Consider the following 21,267-nt stretch of genomic DNA (forward strand, 5'->3'; position numbering starts at 1 on the left):
CCTCATTCTGGGTAGTGGTTTCCTTGACTGAGTCAATCAGCCTGTAATGTGGTCTTCTTTTCATACTGCCTTCCATTTCCCCCCAGCAATATTGTCTTTTCCTATTACTCATGTTGTCTCATGGTATGTCCAAGGCACAACAGCTTTAGTAATTCTGTAGTAGTGTAGTAGTTTTGGCTTCTAGGGAGAGGTTCTTGTAAAATATTTTGGACCATTTCAACTGTCTTTTGGCAGACCATGGAATCTCTAAAACACTCTTGAAGCACCAAATTTTAAATGAGTTAATTTTTTTCTTCCTCAGTTTTCTTCAGCATTTACATCCGCAAACAGTAAATGAAATTCCATTGCATGGATGATCTTGATGTTGGTACTGATATATCTTTACACTTGAGGATCTTATTTAGTTTCTTCATCCAAGTCTAGTCGTTTTCTGACTTCTTTACTACAGCTTCCATTTTGATTAATGATTGAGTCAAGGTACAGAAAATCTCTAATAATTTTCACGTTTTCATCACCTATTTTAAAGTTACTTAAATCTGTTGTGGTCATTATTTTTGATTTCTTAATATTCAGCTATGTCCTGCTTTTTCTTCCTTAATTTGCATCAGTAATTGTACAAAGTCTTCACTGTTTTCTGCTAGTAATTTGGTGTTATTTGCACATCTGAAATGTTTCTTCCTCCAATTTTCACACGTCCTTTCTCCGAATCTAATCCTACTTTCTGTTTAATTTGTTTTGTGTCTCTATTTTGATTAATGACTGAGCCAAGGTACAGGAAATCTTTCACTATCTCAATGTTTTCATTGTCGGCTTTAAAGTTATGTAAATCATTTGTGGTTATTATGTTTGTTTTCTTAATATTCAACTGTAAATGTGCCTTTGATCTTTCTTCCTTGACTTTCTTTAGTAGTAGCTCCAAGACTTTGCTAGTAAGGCATTATCTGCATATCTTAAATTATTGTTGTTTCTTCCTCCAATTTCTGCACCTCTTTTTTCTAATCACACTTTCAGTTCGATTTGTTTTGTGTATAATTAAACAGACAGGGTGATTAAAATGCATTCCTGTCTGAACCCATGGCCAATGAAAATTATTCTGGTTTTTTTGTATTTGTCCTGACAGTGGCCTCTTTCCAGAGTATAGGTTACACATCAAAAAAATAATAGAATCATTGAATCATAGAAACCACAAGGGCCATCCAGTCCAATCCCCTGCCATGCAGGAAATCACAATCAATGCATGGCCATCCAGCCTCTGTTTAAAAACCTCTAATGAAGGAGACTCCACCACTCTCTGAGGGAGTGTGTTCCACTGCTCAACAGCTCTTGCTGTCAGGAAATTCCTCCTAATGTTGAGGTGGAATCTCTTTTCCTGTAGCTTGTATCCATTGTTCTGTGTTCTAGTGTGTGACACCCCTTCAAATAGTTAAATAGGACATATCATATTTGAACTGTCTCTTCTCCAGGCTCTGGATTTCACTGAGATTCCCCCCACTCCACCCATCCCCCCAAATTTCTGGCACTCAATCTACCTCTGTGAAGTTGCACAACTAGCCACTATGCATATCAGTACTTCTGTATATCCACCAGGGACAAAAACAAATAAATCCCAAATTGGAATAAGATATACACTTGTGATATTTTTCTGAACTATTGCTACCTTTGGAGGTTCATCATTTGTGCTGTCAGTTCCCGGATCTCAATTATTTTCTCCAGTTTGGCTTTGGTTTCTTTTTCAGCACTACAAAAGAAGGCAGAAATGTGGTAGTTAGGGGCACAAGGGTGGCAAGAGGAAAGTAATGACAGAAAAAAGGAATGGCCTTCAAAGACAGAGACAGTTGCTTAAGGATATACCCTCCCCCTCAACCTTCTCCATCTAGATTTTGTGTGTGGGCACACATCCATTGGGAGTAGTTTTACTGGAAATCACTGCAGGGGGACAACCACGCAGTGATAAAACCATCTCTTAATTCCCATCCATATAGTATGTACCCTTCAGGCACCTATGATCTTGCTGTGAACCTATGTGAGTCCAACTCATAGTCTCTACATACACTTCCTCTTTGGTGTGTGTGCGTGTGTGCGTGTGTAAAACCAGTATAACATTTAGAGAACAACAAAGACAGTTTAGCAGCTTTACTATTCTCTAAATGTTAGACTGGTTTTTACAACTACATATTCCAAGTCCAATTATTGTTTTCTCTCATTCAAAAAAAGAGGTGATGGTTAAAGAACAGCAAAGTTTAGCAGCTTTGCTGTTCTCTTTTTTGAATGAGGGAACACAGTATTTGGACATGGAATGTGTAGTTGTAAAGGACAAGGAATATGTAGGTGTAAAGGAAATCTACTGGGATGATACTGAGGTGCCATGACTCCTTCTCCCATCCCCAATCAAATTATAACTCTTCTTTGAAAGTACCCAAACGTTTTTATTTCATTTATTATGTACAGTGAAGAACGGGTATATGAACAGATATATACTGTATATATACAAGTCACCTGAGGTTTTACACACACACAGAGAGTATTCATGTTTGTCTCATAAACCCTTTCCTTTCAAATTGCAAGGTGGGGGGGGGGGGACTGGACTCAAAGGGACCATTTGCCTCATTCAGCTCATTCACTACTTCCCCACTTCCAACAACCAGCAATAATTTCTCCTTATGTTAGAACAATGATGAGAAAATGTATTGCCTTCCATATGTTGTCGGTCTGAAGTTCTTGATTCCTCACTTTCAGCTATACAGGCTACAGGATTAATGGGACTATAGTACAACAGAACTTGGATGGCCACATATTTCCTTCCCCTCAAGTGCTAGCATATAGAGCTCAAGTGCTACCGTTACATTTTCAGGGCTTGGGCAGAATTTTTGTCATTCTCCTTCAGGAACTCATCAAACATGGCAGCGTCCCTCTCTAGTTCTTCCTCTGCTTTTTCCAGCTTGGCTTCTTCTTCAATTGCCAGATTTTCTAGTTTCTGAATTTCATCTTTTTTTACAGTTACAGCATACTAAAATGTAAGCCAACAAAGAATGAAAGAGAGAGGGGAATGGGGAGAAAGGAAGACGAAAAAAGAGGGAAGCAATTCAATAGGGAGGTTCTGCATAACTGTTGGCTAGGATTTTTGGCTTGGCTAATTATTTACATTTGATGGTCTTCATAGTAAAGCAAACCTTGGAAGACAGGTAGAGAAAGAAATTCAAACAAACAAACATACTCAATGAGCCATCTAAAGTAGTGCAAAAAACATATGTGGCAAGACCAAGAACCCATCTCCTCATACTTACTCCCATGAAGTTTTTGAAGTGCTGTTCAAATGTATTTTCCTCAATCAAAAATATGTTTTGCAGAACTGTCCTAATCTACCTCTATCCTGCAAATGGCAAAGTCCTCTTAATGTTTTTGTTGGTCTTTGGAAATTGGAAGTAACACATCAGAAGTAACAATGCCAGACATAGCATGTTACTTTAGAAGCAGGGCAAAGAGACTGTAACAATGTTAGTTTTTCAAATTAATATAATGACTGGTATAAAAAGTATGGAAAGAAAGTTGGGGAAGCAATCGTGTGGCACCTTTTGCTATCAGCTAGAAATAGTTTCTAGGCCATTCATTTCCCTCAATCCCAAAGAAGTAACTACAGAAGGGGCAAAATGAAGGCATTGCCCCATCAAAATAAGAATTCTGCCATTTCAAATGAAATTTTCCTTCTGTCCCAAATTTCTAGAATTGAAGTAATTTAAAACTTTAGTTGAGCATTTAGAAATAGAGTTTAGGCATGCAAAGAAAAGGGGAAGGTGACATTAACAGAGGCATGTGAACACAGCAAATACAAGAGTGCATAGAATCATAGAGTTGGATGATATCACAAGGACCATCCAATCCAATCCCCCACCATGCAGAAATATACAATCAAAGCAGTCCTGACAGGTGGCCAACCAGCCTCTTTTAAAAAACCTCCAACAAGATTAGAATGTAAACTGTACTGGAAAAAGATGAAGACTTTATCTATAAGTGATTGGTTGAAAACAGTTGCCTGTAGCTCTTATGGATAAACTAGCTGGCTAACTTAGCAGCACAAAAATGACACAGATAAATGACTTTATTAGTTCTTGATGTGAACAAATTTCAATGTCTTACTCAGTAATGCTGGAAATTAGGGGAAAACAGGAATAAACTTTCTTTTTGAGGGGAGCAGAATTCTTATTCGGAGTCAATGGCCTCATTTCGACCCCTTCGCTTGCTTAATCTTCATGCACCAGGTAAGATATGACATTTTAGTGCTGTGTATGTCTGTAGGTATTTGTGTGCCTTCAAGTCAGCTCTCGATTAATGGCAACCCCATGAATTTTATAGTTTTCTTAGACAAGGAATACTCAGAAGTAGTTTTGCCAGTTTCTTTCTCTGAAAGAAAGTACCTTGTATTCATTGATCACCTCCCATCCAAGTACTAACCAGGGCTAACGCTGTTTAGCCTCCAAAGTCAGATTTTTTTTTAAAAAAACCCCATCAACTCTGAAATATGAGAGTTTAATTAGAAGTGTTACTTTTGACAGATTAACTCTCAAGAGCTGTTAAAAATATGCTTGTTATTTGTGAGAAGAGTGTCACAGACAGTTCTCTTCTCACATGGCAATCACACCTAGATTTCAGTCAGGTTGAGCATGGGCAACCCTCAGACTTCAAATTCTTTTCACAGAAACATGGGATAGAATGGGCTCTTCCTCCAAGTTACAGTGTTTGGCTCAAGGCTAGCTGAGATAGATTTGCTCCCTTCTCCATGCAGCAGCCCTCTTATTCCATGAAAATGCTACACAAAGCTGCAGCGGGCCCTGGCCATTTGGGATACTGGCAGCAGGAGGGAAGAGGCAACTTTACAGAGTTCTTCTATCCACAGAATACAAATGCTGAATTTATTCCAATAAATATATTGTTCTTCTTCTCACTAGAGACATTTCTTTTTCTTGTCCCCACCCTCCCCAAAGGGCTTCTGTAGAAGAACCCACAGTTCCTTACATGATGGCAACAGTTGAAGTGTCATAGTCTTCTCAGTATTGTATCAGCTCAGAATGTAGCACATCTTGAAAAGCCCTTCATCTCAGAAAAGTTCCTGGCAGGTTGGAAGTTAGCACCTCCACTTCATTTTACATTTGTAACCTACTCTTCTCCCCCTCAAAAGTCAGGAACTAAAAATCAGTTCTACTTTATTTATTTTTATTTCTAAGACAATCTCAACTAGCATTGACCTCTCAAAACCAATCATGAGGCCTGATAATCAAAGAGGATACATGAAGCCAGTTGTCTATTGGCCCAAAAGTGGGTCTCCCAAAAATTACAATCCAATACCTGCAGCAAGAACATCTGTCGTTTCTGATTGATGTAGTCATGAATGGGCTCTTTTTCTACAACTTGATCTGGGGAAAAAGGAGGATAAGGACAATTGTGCAAGCAAGAATAGTCAAAGACATTAAGTGCAAGACTGTGTTAATGTGTTTCAGAACCATTGATCAATTCACTGAGATGGTGAGAAATGCCTGCCCTGGGAATTAAGGTGCAACATGGATTGCAAATCCCTTCCCATTACCATAAACCAAGGGCTGGAGGGCCATTTAAAGGGCTTCAGAACTCTCAGTGGGCCACACCACCATTTTTGCCAGCCTGGAAGTGATGGCCTGGGGCCAGGAAATTACTTCTAGATGTTTTGAAGCTTTTTTTGGTGGTGGTGGTGGGGTGTTTTACTGACATAAATTCTTCTGCATTTCCTAGACCTCTACTGCTGCTCATATTCTGCCTAACTTTTACCTCAGAGGTAAGCTCACAGAATACTTTTGCTAGACCACACTGCTATCCTGCTGATGGTGACTTTTTATCTGGCACATAGCTCACTGACTCAACCATGAGGCAGAGTGCACATATGCCACTTAACTGTTTTCCATCCAGACATTTTCCTCCCCAAAATTATCCTTCCCCAAAACTGTTTTTTTTCCTCTCTTCATAAGGTAGACATGTAGGTATTTATCGTTCTAAGCAGGGAAAAAATAGGAGAGTCGGGGGGGGGGGGGATAAGCAGAAGCATCTCCCATCCCACCCTATAGAGGAATTTTTTTGTAATCTGTAATGGCCATTCTGCCTATCATGTTGGTCTCACAAGGAGACTCCAAAAAAAAAAAAAAAAAAAAAAAAAAAACCTGGACAATTCTGCTGATGGTTATCAAAAAATTAGTTCTAGCACTCATCATCTCCAACAGCATACCTTTTAAAAAGCTATTTGCTCTCCTTAGCCCATGTAAGACCAAGCCTTACCAACATATTACAGTGGTGATTTGTTGTTGTTGTAAGCCTTCAAATCATTTCCAATTTATGGTGACCCTAAGGCAAATGTATCATGGGGTTTTCTTGGCAAAATTTATTCAGACGAGGTTTGCCATTGCCTTCCTCTAAGGCTGAGAGCATGTGACTAGCCCAAAGTCACCTAGTTGGTTTCTTGGACAAGCTAGGAATCAACCCCTGGTCTCCAGAGCTGTACTACAACACTCAAACCAGTACACCATACTACAGTGGTGATACCTTCACAATGATACAGTTGCCCCTCTGTATCCATGGGTTCCACAGATTCCACCACTCATGGCTTGAAAATATTACACATGCACACACAAATCCAAAAAGCACACCTTGATTTTGCTATTTTACTACACCATTGCATATAATGGGACTTGATCATCCATGGATTTTGTTGTCCATGAGGATGGGGGTGGGTTCCTGGAACCAAATCCCAGAAGATACCAAGGATATATGGTGCCTGGTAACACCCATTCCTCCTCATAATGTCTACTCCATTAACTACAAATATTACAACAGTAATAGCTTCACAATAATAGATTGTTACTGGGATCATCCATTCTTCCTCTCAGCTACTAAATCCATGAATAACACACACGCATACCACATTGCTGCTAAACGTGGAGGAGAAAGGAAAGTTCAAGTGGGAATGGCAGACGTGTCATCAGCCTTACTAGTAACAAAGAAATCCAAGAACCTCAGTCCAGAAAATCTGACTCCCTAATTTCTGCAAACTGGAGCAAAACCTGGAAACTTATGTCTAGTGGCTCCAAAGGTAGTGGAACAGTGGTTCTGCTTTGGTTTTTGCTCTTTAAAGAGTGATTCATGGTACTGAACCTTCTTAGCAAAACAGTTTCAACATTATGGATACCTCTTTTTAAATTTGGAATAAATCCCAGATTAGATTCACTGCCCCACTGGCATTGGAGTCACTGGCTTTCACTAGACTGAATGCACAGTTTCCAATAGAAAAGGCTTCTGAGCCTGACCTGTCCTGTGATATGGCTGTTTTCTGGAAAGTTCTCTTGGCTACCTTTGGTGATTGCTATCTTCCATGAGATGCTTTCTCGCAGAGCTTTAAGCCGTTCTGCTTCTGCTGCCAGCTCTTTGTCCTCAGCTTCTTCTTCCATCTGGATCTCTTTCTTGAACCCAGAGTGCTTGGTATTCTGCAGAGTGGAGCAAGTCATCTTTTCATGGACCTTCAGTGTCTTCCTTCGCTCTCGCTCCTAGAGATAATGGGATAGATGGCTAGCTCTGTCCAGTTTTCAAGTGACAGTGAAAAGATCATATTGCAAACACTGAAGGAACTGTCCAAGCTGCTGTACCCTATCCGCAACTTATTATTATTATTATGCTTTATTTATATAGCGCTGTAGATTTAAGCTCCTATAACAGTAAAACTAACACTTCAAGTACGTGGGAGCAACCAGCCATCACTTCATGCCCTATACAGCAAAATAATATAATTGAGACAGAAACGGATGCCCTTATATTGCTTATGAGAATATACATGTGTTATTCATTCCCAAATTGCAAGATGTTTCAGGTTCTGGGGCTTATCCAGGATTTGGACACCAGAAGCATATGGCATTTCTGCCATATCAGGTTCATATCATACATATGCAGTCTAAGTCTAGGATGGTGTTCACAGCATCAGCATTCTGACAGCTCTCTGTTCTTCATCTAGGAGAATTATAGCAGCAAAGAAATTTCCACAGGGAGGAGAATTCATAGAAACAAAGGTTTTCCTACAGAAAGCAAAGAGCAAAATTAGCTCCTTGGCTCTTTTCCATTCCAGCATTGACACACCATGCTTAGAAACCACAGATTAAGTTTTTTTTTATAAACTCCATTCTCACAGAATGACACATGCCTTGAGAGGCAGGCAGTGTGGCCTCAGGCACATACTTCATAGCTCTGCTTATTGAAATCTTAAAACCAACAATTAGCATTCTAAAGAAATACCTTTTCAGATCCATTGTCTATAAGGCTGGGATGAGGAAAGTGAAATCAATGGCCTACATGTGGCCACCTATGCTCTCTTTGAGCCCACCAGAGGTTCAAATTACATTAGCTGAGCACCATCACATTGCATTAGCCAAGCAGCACTCCATATCTGGCAAAATATGGCTCCCTATGCCTCCTTGGGGAACGTTTGGGCCACTCCCCCAGTTAATTCAAGAGTTAGGGCCTATGGTCAGTGTGTCTATCCAAACACTATCCAAGTGTTTTTATGTGGTGTTTTAAGATTGGTTTTATTATTTTTGGTAAAGATTTTTAATTTGTTTTCATGGAAGCCACCTTGGGTCCTGGCCTGGGAGAAAGGTGACATATAAATAAAGTCAGTCAGTAAATAAATTAGTTAATTAATTAATAAGGTTCTATCGGATGCAACCCCAACCTCTGGCAGTTGCCCACCCCTGTCATAAGCGATCCTTGAAATTCATGCCAGACAGAAACCAAAATATTATAGATGGAATCACTGGTTTTCCATTTTTTTCTTAACCAACTCTCGTCACTCCACTCACACACACTCAACTTGATCCTTAAACTGCTTCTTTCTTTATATCACATCCAGCCCAATCAAATAATAACTATTGTATCCTACTCTGTATTGAAGAGTGAACCCACATTGCATGATTATATCAGTTTGATACCCCTTTACCTGCCATAACTCCATTTTGAGGAATTTGTAATTTGGAGAAGGATGGTTAGAATTTTCTAGCGCACTTTCAAGAACTTCAGTATTAGAAAACTCTGTCAGAGAATTCTAGGTACCTTATGAAACAACAAATCCCAGGATTCCATAGGATGGAGCCATGACAATTAAAGTGGGATCAAAGTGCTACAACTGTGTAGTGTGGACAAACTCCAATAAACTCAGAGATTCCTTTTTGTATATTAAAAATTGCACTGTATCAATGCATAATTCCTGTTATTTGCTTCCAGACAGGGATGGGGACATGCTCTCTTGTGCTGGCTGTATTGCCATTCACATCATCCTTAAATATTAATTATGTGAATTAATGCTTATGGAGATGAATTCCAACAATATCTGGAGAAGGAACATGTTTCTCATTCACTGCTGATATGGGTGCAAGTAGACACTTTTTTGGGTGGGGGGAGTTCACACTTTTGTACTGACACCCACTCTCTTGAGATCAGGAAGAATTCCTTTCATGGATCTCTTGTGATTCATACCTACCGCTTTTGCCTTTTCCCTCTGTTGGTCTCGCAATAAGAAGATATCAATATTCGATGGGATTTTAAAGGGGTTTTTGTCAAAATACACCTTTGACTCCTGAGCAGCATCTGCAAGCAACAGGAAGACATTAGCCAAGCAGCACCAGCACTGACTGCGATAAATAAAACAAGCAGATAAATAACAGCGTCACATCTCTGGCATCAAAAGCTTGGAAAAGTTCCTTTTTGACCAAAGTGCAAAGAATGCCAAAGTTGTAGGTCAAGAAAATAATTTTTCTGAACTTTGCATTATATGAAGCCTGCATTCATAGAATCATGGAATCACAGAGTTGGAAGAGGCCACAAGGGCCAGCTAGTGCAACCCCCTGCCATGCAGGTACTCATAATCAAAGCACCCCCGACAGATGGCTATCCAGCCTCTGTTTAAAAACCTCCAAAGAAGAAGATTCCACCTGCGTTCCACTCTGAAACAGAGCTTCTGTCAGGAAGTTCTCAGGAGGTTCCTTTTAATGTTGAGGTAGAATCTCTTTTCTTCCAGTTTGAATTCATTGTTCCATGTCCTATTCTCTGGAGTAGCAGAAAACAAGTCTGCTCCATCCTCAATATGACACCCCTTCAAATACAAATATCATATAACCTGTTAGCCTTCTCTTTTCCAGTCTAAACATACCTAGCTCCCTTAGTCTCTCCTCATAAGGCATAGTTTCCAGACCCTTCATCATTTCACTCGCCCTGCTCTGGAATTCATTATTCTTTTTAATTTGAGTTCTCATATTGACCAGTAGGACAGAAAATACAAATCTGCTTCTGAGCTATTACAGACCAGCAATGATTAGGGTTTTGTGTTTTTTTGTGTGGTTCTTGTATCAGAATCAGAATCTTAGGCCGGTTACAGACTGGCACTTGGGACATCCGCAGGACGTCCCATTTTAAAAAAGGGGCATCTCTTCTAGACGCCCCTGGGTCTAATACAGACTCTGTCCGTACAATATGGCGCCAGCCGTTCCACACGGCCGGCTCCATCTTTACATATCGGACACTGTGCGTCCAAACGTGTCGCAGCACCTGTGACATTGCGAATGCGCCCCTGGCGCCTCGCGACGTCACAGAGGCGCCGCAGAAAGAAGCTCCATTTTGGAGCTTCTTTTTTGCTCCGTAAGGGAGCTGCGCGGTGTGGCTGCGACGGCTCCCTTACGGAGCAAACGGCGGCGGCGGCAGACCGCCTCAAAGCGGCGGTCTATAACCCACCCCCGTTCCTGCACTAAACAAGATTTACAAAAATGCAATAAATAATGTTCAAATTAAAATTTTAAAATTAGTAAAAATTTGTGTGTGGGTGAGTGCTACATTAACACACATTGCTTACAAAATTCACAAGATCCTACATTGTCCAGCTCCCTCTTACCATCCCCTGGACTCACAATTATCACCTTCCCAGGATGCACAACCATGCCATGGCTGATGAAAAGTAGGAGGAGGAATAGAGAAGTGTCTGACTATGCCCTATATCTAGATGCAAATGAATGGCATCATATACTACCAGTGCCTCAGTTAAATGATGTTATTAGTCTGCATCTGACTAGAGGGCACAGCCAGATGCTTCACCAGTCCCACACGTTCTCCACCGACCATGGAATGGCTGTTCAGGGGAGCAATCTCAGCAAAAATATGAGGCCTGTGAGGCAAATTTGAGGCCTTGTTGTGGGAGGGTGAAAGAGAATACCAACCTCAAAAAAGAAAATAAAAGAAAAAGCAGACACACATGGGATAGTTCCAATAGTTCACAAGATTCTTGTCTCTTGTAAATAACTGGAAATTAGAACCCTTCATTGGTCTACTACAGATCATCCAGCAGTCTGCTAGGAGAGCCATATCAGCTGTACAGCCAAACAAAGAAGGGAAAAGGGACTAACCTCAAAAATCAGAGAGGAACTTACCTGGCTTTTCTGCTTCTTGTCTAGAGAAAGACTTTGTTGAGGGAATGGTAAACACATCTCCTGTTTGCCGAGACTCCAGCCGTGACTCCAGCCTTGATTCTGTTCCAATGCAGATCAAACCCCACTCTTAGTTGCCCATATACCAGGAGTCAGAAACAATTTATAAGGGTATAGGGTGGACAGATGGCATTTGAGATGTTGGCATCAAAGCTCAAGCAACAGGCCTTCAGGTGACCACATATCCTGTACTCTGGACAGAACAATCCTATATCTGAATGCATCATCTGTTTGAAGGGCTGTGAGGTCTAAGTGCCACCAATTAATGAAGGACCTAAGAAGGGAAAGCAGGGGTCTTAAAGGGACCCATCTGCAGCTAAGGTTTGAACAGGCACACAGGGCACCGAGGATCAGATACACTACAAAATTATGGTGTTGTTATTCCACATTAACAGCCATGGTTCCATTCTAGGGAATTTTGGGGTTTGTAGTTTCATCAGGCATTGGAGTACTCTGGTTAAGGCCTTTTCCTAAAATGCCAATCCCAGGATTCCATGGGACAGAACCATAGCAACTAAAGTGGAACAATAGCACTACAATTCTGTAGTGTGAATGGGTCCCTGTTCACTGTCTTCCACACTACATATGTACAGTGGGCCCTTAGTATCCGCTGGGGTTTGGTTCTAGGACACCCCTCCATGGATAGCAAAATCCATGGATGCTCAAGTCCCATTAAATGCAATGGCATAGCAAACTGGCGTCCCTTATAAAAATGGCAAAATAAAGCTTTGTTTTTTGGAATTTATATATTTTTAAAATATTTTTGTGCAGATGTTTGAATCCGTGGATAAAGAAATCAGTGATACATAGGTTATTATACTTTCATTATTGCATATTAAGCCTATCTTGCGCTCTTTAAAAAGCTCAGCTAGGAGAGGAGAGAAAGGCTGGGGAGCGTGGAGAGGAATTAGAAGACTGAGAGGGAGAGGCTTGAGGGGAAAAGCAGAGAGTAAAACGGAGAACAGTTTAAACTTTAAACAAAGCCTGCATAAAAGGGGGAAGAGGGACTGAAGAAGTTGGTGGAGTGAATAGTTGGGAAGGGTTTGAAAGCGGGTGTGATATAAATTGTATCCTGTAAATTGTATTTACTTATCTTATTTCCTGCACTCCATTTTCTTGTAAAGACCATTCCCCTTTAAAACACTAACAGGAAGAGAAAGCGAGGAAAAGGCTGAACAAAGATTAAGGAAGAGACCAGTGAAGCAAAGGAAAAAGGAAACTAAGTTCAGCAGTGACCCCTGGTGGCGTGAAGGTGCAAGTACAGAAAATAAGTAAAGACTTAAATAGGGGGGAAAAAAAATAGATAGGGAATTGATAGATACTGTAGGGTAGAAGTCCTCCACTGAATTAAAGAGTTTGCTGAGTAAGTAAAATCTAACAAGAGAAGATGTCCACAGGAACAAGACAACAACAACTAAAACTACAACAACAGCAACAGCAACTTCAAATACAAAGAAGGCCATCTCTGGAGCTTCCAAAAATTCAAGATGCAAACACATTGTTATTGGAGGAAATGAGATTAATAAGACAGGACATGAAAAGGGATAAGGAGGATCTGAAAATGGATATGAAGAGGGACAAGGAAGACTTGAAACAGGACATGGAAAGAATGAAGACAGAAATAAAACAAGGAATCAGAACAGAGATAGGAGAGATTAATCAAGCAATTAAATCAATTGTTTCAGATGTAAGACAGGTTAAAACAAAAATGAAAGTCATGGAAAAGAAAAATCAGGAATTGGAAGATAAACTAAAACAAGAAATAGAAAAAAGGAAAGAGATGCAAGAAGAGAGGAATATATGGGAACAGAAGATGAGGGAAAGATGTTTGAAAATCAGAGGGTTGCCAGAAATAGAAGGTGAAAAAATCTTTGAAAATATGACGGAAATTCTAGCAGAATTCATTGGAAAAGACAAAGAATCGATGGAAAGGGAACTGGACAAAGTCTTTCGCGTGAACTCTTGGGTGGCAAAGCAGAAGCAGCTCCCTAGGGACATTGTTATTTATTTCGTGAGGACCCAAATGAAAGAAACGATACTACAAAGATATTTCGAAGCGAAGCTTGTTGTTGATGAGGTGGAACTTCAAATACTGAAAGATGTCCCTGGTGCAATTTTGAGGAAACGGAGAGATTACGCTTTTCTGACAAAAACACTGCGAGAGAATGAAATCCGATATAGATGGGAGGTACCAGAAGGGATTTCGTTTCGTTACAGACAAAAAAGAGTCAGAATTATAACACTATTGGAAGCAAAAGAATTTTTGGAAGACCTAGCAAAAGATAAAGAACAAGAAGAGGAGGAAGATAATAAAGGAGGGAAAACCAATTCGAAGACAAATCTACTGACAGGAGAAGAAGCGAAAGAACCGGAAGCAGAGGCTCTAAGCTCAGAAGAAAACGGGGTAGAAGATGGATAGTTGTATGAAAATAATATCGTGGAACATAAAAGGACTTAACAGTCCACAGAAGAGAAGGAAAGTATATTATTATCTGGGCAAATTAAAAAGTGATATAATATGTTTGCAGGAAACCAAAATAAAAAAAACAGAAGAAAAATATTTAATTTGTAATAAATTAGGAAAAGAATATGTAGCAAGTGGGGACAAGAGAAAAAAAGGAGTAGTGATATATATTAAGGAAAAAATAAAAGCCACTGAAATATTTAAAGACCAGAAAGGACAATATTTAGGGTTAGAAATAAACTGCCAACAGGGAAAAATTCTAATCGTGGGGGTTTATGCACCAACAGAAAATAGAGAAAATTTCTTTCAAAATTTAAAAAAAAAGGATAGACCAATTGGACTATGAAAATATGATTCTGTTAGGGGATTGGAATGGGGTAATAGATCCACAACAAGACAGGAGGTCAGACAAATTAATAAAAAAGAATCAGGGCAAATTACCCAAGACTTTTTTTGACATGAAAGATAATTTGGCACTAATTGATATCTGGAGGGAAAAAGCGGGTACACAAAAGGATTTTACTTTCTATTCGGACTGTCACAAATCGTGGTCTAGGATTGATATGTTTCTTATTACATCAGCATTGGCGCCTAGAGTTAATAAAGTAGATATACTCCCAAGATTAATTTCAGACCACTGCCCTATATCTCTGGAAATGAAAGGAAGCCACAAAGATTTCAATTGGAGATTAGACGAAAATTTATTAAAGGATGAAAAGGTATTAAAACAGGCTAAAGAAAATTTAGAATGGTTTTTTAAACTCAATTTAAATAACGAGGTAGAAACAAGGACAGTGTGGGATGCCTCCAAAGCATACATGAGGGGATTCTTTATTCAAAAAAGCATTGAAAAGAGGAAAAAAAGAGGCGCTAAAATGGATATGGTCTTACAAGAAATAAAGGAAAAAGAAAAAATACTCAAAAAGGACCCAAATAATAAAAAAATAATAGGAGAAATAGCCAAACTTCAAAAACAAATCTCAGTAATTATGGTAGAGGAGATGGAAATTAAAATAAGATTTACAAAACAGAAATATTTTGAATTTGGAAATAAACCTGGAAAGTGGCTGGCTTGGAAATTAAAAAAAAGAAAGGAACAAAATACAATTTGGAAGATTAAGGAGGGTGGAAAAATACATACAGAACAAAATCAAATCAAGAAAGCATTTCAAAAATATTACGAAAAATTATTTTCAAAAAAAGAGATAAACAAGGACGATTTGGATGCATTTCTGAAAAAAGAGACAGTAAATCAAATTAAGGAGGAAGAAAGGGAAGGGCTAAACAGGGAGATAACGGTAAAAGAAATTATGGATATGATTAATAAGATGAAAAAAGGGAAGTCACCTGGAACAGACGGACTGCCGGCTATATACTATCAGAAATTAGGGGAGAAATTAATAGGACCACTCCAAATTGTAATGAACGAAATCTTGCAAAAGGGAATACCAGAGACATGGAAAACATCATATATAACCTTAATTCCAAAAGAAGAAAAAAATCTAGAGGATGTTAGAAATTACAGGCCAATATCTCTTTTAAATTCGGACTACAAAATTTTTACAGGAATCTTAGCAGAAAGGTTAAAAAAAGTATTGGGTAATTGGATTAATAGGGATCAATCGGGCTTCTTACCAAAAAGACAAATAAAAGACAATATTAGAACTATTATAGACATAGTTGAGTATTATGAAAAAAGAAAGGACAGGCAAGCAATTTTAGTCTTTCTTGACGCCGAAAAGGCCTTCGACAACCTAAATTGGGAATATATGATTAGCGTGTTAAAAGAAATGAAATTGGGGGAAAACTTTATAAATTGGGTACAAGCAATATATAAGGAGCAAAATGCAAAAATTTTAATTAACGGACAAAAATCTAAAATAATCAAAATTGAAAAAGGAACCAGGCAGGGTTGCCCACTTTCACCTCTACTCTTTATTATAGCGTTAGAGATATTGAATAATAAAATTAGGAAAAACAAAAAAATCACTGGGGTAAAAGTTAAAAATTCGGAATTTAAACTAAAGGCATATGCAGATGACCTAGTCTTGACATTATCGAATCCCTCGGAAACAATACCTTTAGTATTCAACACTATTAGAGAATTTGGCGAATTGGCGGGCTTTAAAATCAACAAAAATAAAACAAATATATTGGCATTGAACATGACTAAAAAAGATAAAGAAGAAATTCAAAGAATATCGGGATGTGAAATAAAAGAGAAAATCAGATATTTGGGAATACAAATTACAAGAAAAAACTCAGACCTTTTCAAAAATAATTACGAACAACTGTGGAAAGAGATAAAAAAAGATTTGAAACAATGGAATAATTTAAATGTGTCTTGGTTAGGCAGGATTGCGACTATACAAATGAATGTAACCCCTAAATTACTTTTTTTATTTCAGAATATCCCAATAATTATAAATGATAAACACTTCAAAACATGGGAGAAGGACATATCTAATTTCATTTGGAACAACAGAAAGCCAAGAGTCAAATTGAAAGTCTTGCAAGATAGAAAAGAAAAAGGAGGACTAGGATTGCCAAACTTCAGGATATATTACTACGCATGTTGTCTTAATTGGATAAAAGATTGGATACAAATCAAAAATCATGAATTATTAGAACTAGAGGGATTCGATAATGTCTACGGGTGGCATGGATATTTAATTTATGACAAAATTAAAGTAAATCAAAATTTTAACAATCATCTGGTAAGAAAATCTTTATTTAAAATTTGGACAAAATATAAGCCCCACATTATACAAAAAATTCCTAGATGGACGTCAATTAACGAAGCTTTTTTTAGGAGAGAAAAAATGAAAAAAGAAGATTGGATATCATATGAAGATTTACTAAAAAAGGAGGTAGGACAATATAAATTAAAAACGATGGAAGAACTACTAGCAGAAGGCCTGAAATGTAATTGGTTCCTTTATATGCAAATGGGGGCAAGATATAAATTAGATTCCAAATTAGCACAAATTGAAATGGAAGAGACACAATTGGCAAAGACAATAATCTATGATGATGAACATAAAATATCCAAATTATACAAACTACTATTAGATCTGGAAATGGAAAATGAAACAATAAAACACTATATGATAACTTGGGCACAAGATATCGGCAGGCCAATAATGCTAGATGATTGGGAGAAAAATTGGAACAAAAGAATAAAATATACACTCTGTGTTGATATAAAGGAGAACTACTATAAAATGCAATATAAATGGTACCTCACACCAGAGAAAATATGTAAGATAAACAAAGAGCAGAGGCTAGAATGTTGGAACTGTAAAGAAAATGTAGGATCATTCAAACACATGTGGTGGGATTGTGAGAGAGCAAAAAAATTCTGGAAACAAATACATCTGGAAGTCGAGAAAATATTAAATATTAAAATAAAGAAGGATATATTGTTATTTTTGTTGGGAATAATAGCAGACGAGCATATTGAAAGACAGTATGGGAAACTGATATTCTATTTGATAATTGCGGCAAGAATGGTCTTTGCAAGGAAATGGAAATGTAAAGAAAACCCAACAGTGGAGGAATGGTACGACAAGATTTACGATATGATGATTGTGGATAAATTGACATGTTTACTTAGGAATGATTTTGCTAATAGAGCGGAAGAGCAATGGGAACCAATTATGAAATATTTATCAGAGAAGGGGAAAAAATGAAACCTGCTCAAGATGTGTATGATGTATTTAGGATTGTTAAGAAGATGCTAAAGTGCTAAGGAAAAAAGATGTTATGAATATACTGGTAATTGTAAAAGTAAAATAATGTTAAGAACTCAATAAAAGTTACTAAGATAATAGTACACTAAGGAAAGATATCAAAAGTATAAACAATACTATTTATATATTTACACATTTAAGAAAGACATAGAAGATTTAATTAAAAGAAAAGTAAGTAACTTTTGTAAAGAAATATAAGAATAAGTAAAGGAAAGTCATAATATGTGAAATATTATAAATATTCAGCTTAAAGGACGGGAAGGTCATGTTTTAAATGTGTATGGTTGTGTATGGTCCTTTTTTTCCTATTTTTCTCTTTATTTTTTTGATTTAGTTCAGTTTTTTGTGTGTATACTTTAGTATAAGTTATTAGGCATTATGTATAGTGTAATATAGAATGTGTTGTGTTGAGGTTATTTTTATTTTTATTTTTATTTTAGTTATTTTTTTTTTTTTGAATTTTGCTTTCTCTTGTTGTTATGTTTAATTTGTATGAGAGTTAATGGTGTTTTGTGTTGTAAATAATTGTATTTGATTTTAATAATAAAATTTAAAAATTTTTAAAAAAAAAAAAAAAAATAAAAAGCTCAGCTAGAAACAGTTTAAACAATAAAATGTTTAGGATTCTATTCAGGGTACCAGAAGACTAAGGACATATTCAGGTGTTAAGCTTGGATATGGTATCCTAGGCCCCATTCCCACTGGGCATATAAAGTGACGTATGTCGCTACCAGTCTGGATTGGATCAGGTTTCCGAATCGTATTCGAATCAGGTCCATCGTTCCCATTACAAAAGGGAGCAAACGGACTCGGTTTTTCTTGACCAATGTTCTCATTCCCATTGATATTTCTCCGTTGTATTTTGATGCGGGTTTTTTTGTTCCCTGTTTCCATTGCCTTTCTGGAACCATTTTTTTGGTGCTTAGACGATTAGACATCACAATGATATCTAATCCCCCCTTCTTCTTCAAACCCCCCAGTATGCAGCAGCCACCCACCCCTTTTCTGTCTCAAAAAAAGGAAACAAGGCTGGATGCAGGAGCCACATTCAGGGTTTTGTTTCCCCCCCCCTCTCTCTTTTTCTTTCCGCTCACAAAAAGTTTTTGCCAGCCTTCCTTTCTCCATATCCCTTCTCCTCTTTCCTTTCTTTTCCCCTCCCTCTCCAAAAAACCTAGTTTAACTTTCTTCTTTTTTTTAAAAAAAAAGTTTTACACACTCGAATATTTATTACTATTACTATTACTATTATTATTATTATTATTATTTGCAAAGAGAAGGAGAGAAGGATGGCTCTGTGGGGAATCTGAAGAGGAAAAAGTTGAGGAGTTGGATAGGTACATAAAGAGAGAGGGAGTTGTATTTCTTAGCGTTCTTCCCTTTAATTTTTTTGGGGGTGCTTAGGCAGCCTAAGGCCCTTTTATTACAGTTGGGAGCCTCGGGGTTTTCCAAGGCAAAAAGAGGTGCCCACTTGCAACCCAGTGGGGCTCCCTGTGAGCAAGAGCCTCAGCTCCAGCATTCCTGCCTCAGGAGAATTTGGGGGAAAGCATTTCCTTCCCAGTAAGACCCCACAAAGCTGAGGAGAGCCTGAGTGAGGAGCTCCTGGCCTCCATAGGTCTCCTCCTGAGCAGGGGGACCCTTCTTCTTCAAACCACCCCAATATGCAGCAGCCAGCCACCCCTTTTCTGTCTCAAAAAACAGAAACAGGGCTGGATGCAGGAGCCACATTCAGTGTTTTGGTTTTCTCTCTCTCTCTCTCTCTTTTTCCTTTCTGCTCACAAAAAGTTTTCGCCAGCCTCCCTTTCTCCACATCCCTTCTCCTCTTTCCTTTCTTTTTCCCTCCCTCTCCAAAAAACCCAGTTTAACTTTCCTCTTTGTTTGTTTTTTAAAAAAGTTTTACACACCACCGGGAAAGGCTATGCGAACGGGAGGAAATGGTGCTGGGAATGCCAGGAAAGAACAAAGCTGGTGACACCCCCATATAAATAAATGTCGTTCCCATTAGTTTGCTGCGGATCTGACACGGCAGCTGCAAAAAAATCTCTGGAAAAGTGGTGTCAGGATAACCCAGGTTATCCACCGCTGATGCGGGTTTTAGCTAGAAAAATCTATCAAAGTTGGATCAAATGCAGATTCAAATGAGTTCGATTTTCCTTAAACAAGGATCGAACATGAGTTCAAATGGGAACGATGTTCCTATAATCCAATTCTTGATTCGATTTATAGCCCAGTGGGAATGTGGCCCTACTATGTGAGAAGAGACCCTAGTTCACACATTCATGGACCTTACCTGCCATGTTCAGGCACATGTCCACCTCTGCTCTAGCTTTGACCTTGCCACGTTAGGATATCTTAGGTTTAAAACATTTATTGTGAATACTAACACTAACAATAATATTTTATTTTATTTTTAAAAAATATCCTCCCTTTCTTCCAAGCTGGTTCATGAAATAGATTAAAACAAAATAGGGCTAAAATCTGATCTTAATATAATTAAACGCACTATCCTATTAAAAACAGCACTAATTTAAAACAGTTTAATGGCATTTAAAATGTAACGGTGAGAATAAAAGTACATCATCTTCATTAAAGGTCTCCTTCATGGTAACCAATTAATAGCTAAATACTTGTTGAAATAAAAATCTAGTAGTAGAAGAAGAAGAAGAGAGAGGGCCAGCCTAACCTTCTTCCACATGATGAGACCACCAAAAAGGCTTTCTCATAGGTAACATGCTTATGATTGTGGTTGGACCAAAAAAAAAAAAAAGCTTTCCAAGTATCCTGCCTTCTTATCATGCACCTTGACTGGAGTTCATCTAATGGCCAGTATCAACTTATAGCCCTTTTTAAACACACGCGCACACACACACACATTTTTATTGGATTTCTAAAGTGTGGTTGAGAGAGAGAGAGAGAGAGAAACAAAAAATACATAAGGTATGAACAAGGCCTAGTCAAATATATTAATTTAAGCAAACCATATTTCCAAAAATTCATTTTCTTGAAAATGACATCTATAAACTTAATGTTTATGACTGGGTTGAGGAGGAAGACACTCTGAATGGTGAATGTGTATCTTCTTCTTTTAAATTACAGTGAATGGTGAATGTGTATCTTCTTTTAAATTGCATTGCTGTGATGTGGAATTTAACTGAAGGTCAGTTTTGCTGCAGCTTGAGTGCATTAATCCAGGCTTATTAATCTAAACATTCATAAAGCAATATAAAAATGAATATAAACCATCTTTTGTTTGATGGCCAGATGATCTTACTGCTTTTCATGAACACATATTTCATAGATGTTAATGTCAAGAAAATGTATTTTTGGAAAAAGCCTGCCATTTTAATCCAGGAACAGACCATGTGCTCCAGGAATTAAACATTTGGGCAACAAATCATCCACCAGTCTGGTTGCCTGATGACACTTCCCAGAATTCTGCTTCCGAAACTGCCCACGTCATGACATGAACTCAAACACCAAAGGTGCCAATTCAGTTAATGAAAGGAAGAAAATGAAAACTTAC

At 38.0% G+C, this 21,267-nt stretch overlaps 1 protein-coding gene across 4 annotated transcripts in view; it reads right to left on the reverse strand.

Moving 5' to 3' along the window:
* The window catches only part of CFAP100 (cilia and flagella associated protein 100), a 49,298-nt gene that overhangs the window by 23,622 nt on the left and 4,409 nt on the right, over positions 1 to 21,267 (reverse strand). For 3 of the 4 annotated variants that reach the window (XM_089521093.1, XM_089521103.1, XM_089521122.1), the window contains exons 3-8: positions 11,475 to 11,573; positions 9,539 to 9,645; positions 7,367 to 7,559; positions 5,341 to 5,408; positions 2,844 to 3,007; positions 1,658 to 1,738 (exon numbers count right to left, since the gene is read on the reverse strand). In XM_089521093.1, the coding sequence (XP_089377219.1) occupies positions 1,658 to 1,738; positions 2,844 to 3,007; positions 5,341 to 5,408; positions 7,367 to 7,559; positions 9,539 to 9,645; positions 11,475 to 11,573 (712 nt within the window). Of the gene's footprint in view, positions 1 to 1,657; positions 1,739 to 2,843; positions 3,008 to 5,340; positions 5,409 to 7,366; positions 7,560 to 9,538; positions 9,646 to 11,474; positions 11,574 to 12,620; positions 12,666 to 21,267 lie in introns of those variants that run through there. The other variant, XM_089521112.1, reaches the window with a different exon arrangement.

Source organism: Sceloporus occidentalis, unplaced genomic scaffold, assembly GCF_023333645.1.
Source record: "Sceloporus occidentalis isolate IW3139 unplaced genomic scaffold, rSceOcc1.0.p SCAF_1, whole genome shotgun sequence".
NCBI lineage: Eukaryota > Metazoa > Chordata > Lepidosauria > Squamata > Phrynosomatidae > Sceloporus > Sceloporus occidentalis.